The sequence below is a fragment of the Globicephala melas genome, chromosome 5, assembly GCF_963455315.2.
Source record: "Globicephala melas chromosome 5, mGloMel1.2, whole genome shotgun sequence".
Taxonomy (NCBI): Eukaryota; Metazoa; Chordata; class Mammalia; order Artiodactyla; family Delphinidae; genus Globicephala; species Globicephala melas.
The window spans coordinates 61,162,047-61,170,092 of record NC_083318.1 but is presented as its reverse complement, the minus strand read 5'-3'; the positions used below and the strand labels follow the sequence as shown (position 1 = coordinate 61,170,092).

Here is an 8,046-nt window from a genome sequence, read left to right as displayed (position 1 = left end):
AAATGCCCATAATTTAATAAAATTTAAAATTTAATTTAAAATTTAAATTTAAAACTGTATATATAATATATGACCCCCATTCTGGAAAAAAAAATATATAAGTTGCTATTAGAAGTACCAGTCAGGGTCTCAATAGGAAACACATGATACACTCAAATTAGGATAATTAGAGGAGGCTTTGTCTTAAAAGGGGGGGCAGGGTATGGAGGACCACAGGGAACAGTGCAGCCATACGGCTGTCACTACCCCAGACCGGATGGGACGTGAACAGGAGTGGTTCCCAATCCCAGGAGAGAGCTGCCCATAGAGGAGAGGGGCAGTGGCCTTTGGGTGAGGGATGCATCCCGGCTTCAGTGAATTCAAGGGAGGAAGAAAGGGGATCATCTAACTCACTCTTCTCCCTCCTCCCAGCCTCCTGCTGGGGCTTCCCATTAACCAAGGCCACCCAGAAGCCAGAGCATTGCCAATGTGGTCCCTACAGTTCAGCCCACCAGACAGAGAGCAGGATGCACAAGGGTAGGGCATGGATGTGGCACACATGCCACATATGGGACTGATAATTCCTTTGGTTACCCAAGGGAGAGGAGGTGCTGCAGAGATGATCAATTTTTTTTCTTTATATACCTTTATATTATTTTACTGCTGCCATAATACATACATTTTTTAAAATTCTGGGGAAAAATGTGTGTCAGCATGTGTGTGTGAAGGGATATGTGCCCGTGAGGGTATGGATGTAAATGAGTTTATGTGTGTGTGTGTGAGAGAGAGAGAGAGTGCAGGTGCATGAGGATGTGTTTGTATGTGAAGGTGTACAGGGAACGTGAGAGAGCATGTGTGTGTGTGTGTGTGTGTGTGTGTGTGTGTGTCAGGGGGTATGCATGTTGACGAGTATATGTGTGCATGTGCTGCAGGAGGGTGGTGTGTATGCATGGGTGAAGGCATATGTGAGGGTGTACACGTGAATCTGAGACTGTATGTTGTGTAAGGGTGTCTGTGCGGGGGAGACGTATATGAAGAAGTGTGTCTGTGTGAGGCGGCAGGAGTGCGGTGTGTGTATGTGAGAGTGTATGAATGCAGGTGAGAAGGTACAGGTGGATGAGAGTCTGTCCCTGAAAGGGGCAGGAGTGTCCGTAACAGGTGTGTGGGAGGCTATGCGTGTGTCTATATGAGTGAGCGTGCTTGGGGGGTATGAGGACACAGAGAGGGGGTGTGAGATGTGTGAGTGAGTGAGGTGGTACATCTGAAGAGATTTGCATGTATTTGTGTGTAAGTGTGTGTGTGTGCACATAGGTGTGTTTATATACATCTGCATACACAGAAGTAGAAACCTTTCCTTCCAGGAAAAAAGAAAAACTGGAAGAAAATATTTTCATAATAGTAGTCTCTAGTGGCGGAATAAGAGGCAAATTTTATTTTCGTGACTTCTTTTTTACTTCGTAGTCAGAAAGACAATGAACATTTCAGTCTGTTTGCTTCATTCCAAGAATATGTGACAAATATTGTACCTTTCTGGAAACATGTAAAAATGATAAAAATCTTGACTGCTGAAAGGTTTCTTGATAGGAACGTGTTTGAAAATTGGAATTCTCTTTTTTAACATATAACGAAATAGATCTCTAAGTCTCTGGTTAATTTAATAGAAGGAAATCCTGCCTTTAAATCTGAGAACCATGTACATGTTTAATTTTTCATGTAACTAATGTAAGGCCCACTCATGTCATGCTGTTACAGGAAGCTAAAGTGCTTTAGGGTTTCCAAAGCCTCAAAACATAAACATTAACAGGAATTATCGATGATGGAGGGGCTTAGGTAATTATTGTCTTTTTCTTTTAGTTTTTTTTTTTTTACAGGTGGTTTTTTTAAAAAAATAATGCTGCTATAGGGCTTATGTAGTAAGGTTTCTGTCAAACTGATTTAGTAGCAGGTTGCTTTCCTAAGTCAGTGCAAAAGGCCCTGAGTTCTTTCACTTACGCTCCATGATCTCTGCGCTGCCCCATTTTACTAATAATAACATACGAGGTTTTCCCGATTCTAGGCTAAATCTTATTAATAGTTGTGGGAGTAAATGGCTGAAGTGTTCTTCTATTTTTAATTTATTTCAACCTTAGATGTTTTCTTAAAGTGATATGCTATCATCAACATCAGGCGTCTGCAGCCCAATTTATTTTGTACTGTTATCTGTGGGCTCCATGGTATACACATAATGTGAATCAGTTGCTTGGAGTCCTGGGTAACTAGTTTACTTTTATGTAGATAACAATAAAAAAAAAAAGGGATTCTGTATACCATAGCTTTCCTTTACACTTAAAAAGCAACCCCAGCTATTAAAATACACACAGGGCAAACTCTATTACAAATGCTATTAAGTTTGGCTGCAGAACATGTATCACTGAACCATGAGTGAGAATTCAGACCCACAGATGCTTTTTATTGTCTGATTAGTGCTTCTTCACTTGTCTCAATAACACATCTATCAAAGAAATTCACTTCAAACAACATTACTTGGAAACTGCTAGTAAAATGTTGACAGAAACGGTCTTCAAACCGACTGTGACACTTTTCCTAGGGCAAAAGAAAGAGCAACGGGGCTGAACTCCACCACATCAGACCACTGCTGGGGTTCAGTGAACACTTTATTTTCCCACTTGAATTTGAGCTCTTCTGCAAGGTCACTCCTGCTGATCTTGCGGAGATGGCGAGCCAGAAGACGAAGTTTGTCCGTGGAATTTGGGAGTGATCTTTTCCAAAAGCAAAGAATTTCGTGGGTCTGTTCTGTGAGATCATCAGGGTTGTTCAGTTTGATGAGCTGAATGGTGCTGTGGCGAAGGGGGAGGGATGAGAAGAGACACAGGGCGTTTTCTTCTGAGAGCTCGTCTGCCAGCCAGTAGAGCAAGTTGTCCCACAGGACTTCTGCCAGGCACACGTGGGACACTCAGTGTTAGGACCCTTTCATGGAGGGTGTGCTCATCTAACCCTCCAACTGTTCACAGGAAACTTAATCTCTGGTTTGGCCTCTGAGAAGCAGAAAGATTTGGGACCAGCCAGATGGAGAGTTGAGAGTCTTTGAATCCCTGCCCTTTCTGGGGTCTTCTTCTGAGGGAACCACCTATTGCAAAGGGTTAGAAATGCTTCTCAAATTTTAACTTCCCTGAGATCCAGTAGGGCTCATTAAAATGGTGTTTAGGCCCCCACCCCAGATAGTCTAATTAAGTAAAACTAGGATAGGGGCAAATCTTGGCATTTTTAACAAGTTCCCAGATGATGCTGACGCTGAGGTCCTCAACCACACTTTGAGTAGCACTATATTAGAAGACATTTTTAGATTCAAAAACTACTTCCCTTAATTTGTACTAACCTGATGCATAAATTATAGCAGCAGCTAGGCAATCCTCATGCCCCAACCCCCCAACTACACACACACACACACACACACACACACACAAACTCACCAAAATTCAATATCCAAAGAGCAATTCTGTGGAAGGTCCATTTCACCAACATTCCCCCTGGCTTCTGGACTATTTAGAACTACACACATCTCTGAATATATCCTGTAAGTTCAGCATACCCCTTCCCTTACCCTGTGACTCCTGGCTACCACCTAAACTCAAGATTCCAATTTTCTGTTGTTTGGTTGTTATTTATTTTATTGTGTAGCTCAAATCCATCACTCTCAGGAAACCCCTCAAGCCCTTCTCTCTCCTTGCACACATCAGCCCTAACTTGCATCAGTGATTTTCTCCCACTCATGCAAAACTCTGCTCCAGTTTCCCTGGTTTGGTGTCAGAAAAGAATTCTATGTCTGCCACCTTTTACTCTGTTCTTTCCATCTACCTACTCACATAAATTGCATCTGCTTTTACACTATAAATCATGCCACTTTTCTGTGAAAGCTACTCAGGAAATGGAGCCAACACATCCTTCCCCTCCATTGCCACTTTCAAACCAACATTCTGCTTCCCCCTTGCAGTATATTCATTTTATTGTCCATGCTACAAGGGTAGGCTTTCCTCTCTCCATCCACATCAACTGTCTCCTGCCATTGGCAGGCAGCAGCAACAGCAACCCTGTTGATAGTCAGTCATACCTCTGAACACATGATTTCTTAATCTTGTCAACATCACTGACCTGTGTGGTGTCTCCATATTAAAAACTGACTTACATGGCCAATCCTTATGTTTCATCATTAGCTAGAACTATTCCACTTCCATGGCTTCAGCTGCTCAATATTACTGCTCACCACTACCCCCTAAACTTCCACAGCTTCTGTTCCTTTGTTCCTGCTTAATATGTTTCTTGCCCCATCACTAATACAGCAAGTCCTTTGACGCCCGCAGTCATTCCATCATCTCTGCCTCCGTACCCATACTGCCCTAATGATCAGCTGTTTAGGTCAATAATGGTCTTGCATCCACCTTAAAATCTGTTGTCCTCTTTAGCTTTCAATGTTCTCAATTTGTCAATCTCCAATTCTGTCTTACTCACATTGCAGTCAACTACAGGGATGCCCAGGGTTATGAAATGATACTGAATGTGATCAACAAGCTCTAAGCTTTGTACACAATTTAAGCCTTTAGCAGCTTACAAATCCATTAAAAACTCTGTTTCTTGAATTCAATTTAAAATTTTCCAGAGCAATGACATAATACTTTCCTACCATCCTTAAGCCCCAATCTCACTCTTATTCTGTTTCACTAGGCCAGTGTCAGTCTCTCCTAACTTTCCCCAAAGCCATTTGACCAGAGTTCTCATAACCTCATTTTCATTTCAAAATCACTTTCTTACAGAATTTCACTCCTCCATGTTTTCTGGGTGCCATCCCCGCAGTGTTTTTCATCTAATAATTTCCCTTCACACCTGTTCCTTAACCTCCTCATCAGGTTCTTTCCATTCTTCCCACAGGCACTCTCAAGCCTCCCCTTTCCTTGCTTCTGCTGCTGTTTCAAGCTCTCAGGCTATCTCTCCCCGTCCTTTTACCATAAAATCTTTTCATGCCTATTGTAAATCTGATGCCTTAAGTCCATCACTGTCAACTCACTCCTTAAGCCCTTGCTTTAGAGGTTATATAGCCTCTTTTTAAAAAAATTATTTTATTGAAGTATAGTTGATTTACAATGTTGTGTTCATTTCTACTGTACTGCAAAGTGATTAAGATATATATATATATATATTCTTTTTCATATTCTTTTCCATTATGGTTCATCACAAGATATTGATATCCTCTTTTAAAACTCTATTAAAGCCTTATTTTCCAATCTTTCTAGAGCCCTCCTAAATACTACTTACAGCAACTGATTGTCAGTCTACATCTTCTCCGACTTCCACAGAGCATTTTACTCCTTCCCTTGGGTTCCATGGCCTGCCCTGCTCTTCCTCTTCCCTCTCTTTTCCCTTTGCTGACTGTCTTCCTCCTGATTGTGCTGAATTACTGCTTCCTATCTCAGGCCCTTTCTATTTCTGTCCCCTCCCCTCAGTGAATTCACCAACTGCCTTAATAAAGGGTTCTGCATAATTGCCATAAAGATGCTCACCAAACTTGGAAGAAGAATGGATGAACACAGTGAGAACTTCAACAGAGACAGAAAATATAATAAAATACTAAACATAAGTTATAATTGAACTTAAAAATACACTTGAGGGATTCAACAGCAGACTGGATAAGGTAGAAGAACAAATCACTGACCTGGAACACAAAGCAATAGAAAACCAAGACTGAACAGCAAAATGAAAAAAAAGAAAAAAAGAAAAAAGAAAGAAAAGGAATTTTAAAAAGTAAATATACCTTTAGGAAAACATTAAATGGAATAACTTTCACATTATCAGGGTCCCAGAAAGAGAAGGAAGAGAGAAAGAGCCAGAAGAATTCTTTAAAGAAACAGTGGCTGAAAACGTCCCTAATCTGAGTAAGAAAAGAGACATCAAGGTCCAAGAAGCTCAGAGATTTACAAATAAGATGAACCCAAAGAGACATACACCAAAACACATTACAATTAAAATGGTAAAAGTTAAGGATAAAGAGAGAATCCTAAAAGTAGCAAGAGAAAAACAACTTGTTACATGCAAAATAACCCCCCATAAGTCTATCAGCAGACTTTTCAGCAGAAATTTTACAGGTCTGAAGGGAAAGGCATGATATATTCAAAGTGCTGAAAAAAAATTTTTTTCCAACCAATAATTCTCTATCCAGCAAGCTTAGCATTCAAAGTTGAAGGAAACATCAATAGTTTCCAGATAAACAAAAGCTAAAATCCATCACCAGTAAACCAGCCCTGCAACAAATATTAAAGGGACTTCCTTAAGCTGAAAAGAAATGGCACTAATTAATAGTAAGAAAACATACAAAAGTAAAAATCTCATTGGAAAATGTAAATATATAATGGGGTAGTGGATCAATCACTTGTAAAGCAAGTATGAAGCGTAAAAGACAAAGGTAGAAAATTAAAATTACAATAATTAGTTAAGGAGTACATAAAATAAAAAGATGTAAAATGTGTCATCAAAAATAGAAAATGGGGGTGGGAAGTAAAAGATAAAGATTTGGAATGTGTTCAGATTTAAGTAGGTACCAACTTAAAACAGGGTACTATTTACATTGGATGTTCTATGTGGGCCTCACAATAACCACAGGAAAAAAAATAATAGTGAATACACAAAAGAAAATGAGAAAGAAATCTAAACAAAACACTAAAGAAAACTACCAAAACACAAGGGAAGAGAGAAAAATAAGAACAACAACAACAAAAAAACTATAAAAATAGCCAGAAAACAATTAACAAAATGGCAATAAGTACATACCTATCAATAATTACTTTAAATACAAATAGACCTAATGTTCCAATCAAAAGATATAGAGTGGCAGAATGGATTAAAAAAAAAGTCCCATCTATACATTGCCTATGAAAGACTCATTTCAGAAGAAAGGACACACAGACAGAAAAGGAAGGAGCAGAAAAAGATATTCCATGCAAATTGAAATGAAAAGAAAGTGGAGTAGCTATAGCCATATCAGACAAAATAGACTTTAAAACAAAGACTGTAATAAAAGACAAAGAAGGGCATTACATAATGATAACAGGATCAATCCAGTAAGAAGATATAACATTTATAAATATATATGTACCCTACAGAGAAGCATCAAAATATATAAAACAAATAATAATGAACTTAAAGTGAGAAATTTAAGCAATACAACAATACTAGGGGATTTTAACACCTCACTTACAACAATGGATAAATCATCCAGATAGAAAATCAATAAGGAAATATTGGACTTAAATGACACATTAGACCAGATGAACTTACTAGATATACACAGAACATTCTATCCAAGAGCAGCGGCATACACATTCTTTTCAAGTGCACATGGAACAATCTGCAGGATAGATCATATGCTAGGCCACAAAACAAGTCTTGATAAATTCAAGAAGACTGAAATATTATCAAAGCATCTTCTCTGACCACAATGGCATAAAACTGGAAATCAACTACAAGAAAGAAACTGGAAAACCCACAAAAATGTAAAGATTAAACAACATGCTACCAAACAAACAATGGATTATTAGGAAATCAAAGAAGAAATAAGACATACTAAAATCTATGGAAAACCACCAGCAAAAGTGGTTCTAAGAGGGAAATTCTTAGAAATGCAGTCCTACTTCCAGAACAAGAAAAATCCCAAATAAACAGAACAAGAAAAATCCCAAATAAACAATTTAACTTTATACCTAAAGGAACTAGTAAAAGAAGAATAAACAAGTAGAAGGAAGGAAATTAGTAGAAGGAAGGAAATAATAAACATCAATGCAGAAAAAAATGAAATAGAGACAAAAAATAGAAACAATGAAACTAAGAGCTGTTTTTTTTGAAAGATAAACAAAATCAACACATCTTTAACTAGACTAACCAAGAAAAAAAGAGAGAGCACTCAAATAAGTGAATTCAGTAATGAAAGATAAGTTACAACTGATACCACAGTAATAAAACAGATCACAAGAGACTATTCTAAACAAATATATGACCAAAAATGGGCAATCTGGAAGAAATGGA

The 8,046-nt window shown here is 38.4% G+C and overlaps 1 protein-coding gene across 1 annotated transcript in view; it reads right to left on the bottom strand.

The window, feature by feature from the left end:
• Positions 1-2,539: 2,539 nt before the first annotated feature.
• The window catches only part of DTHD1 (death domain containing 1), a 70,224-nt gene continuing 64,717 nt past the window's right edge, over positions 2,540-8,046 (bottom strand). Inside the window, 2 exon segments of the mRNA XM_030881002.2 lie at positions 2,540-2,910; positions 4,482-4,552. Of these exon segments, the coding sequence (XP_030736862.2) occupies positions 2,540-2,910; positions 4,482-4,552 (442 nt within the window).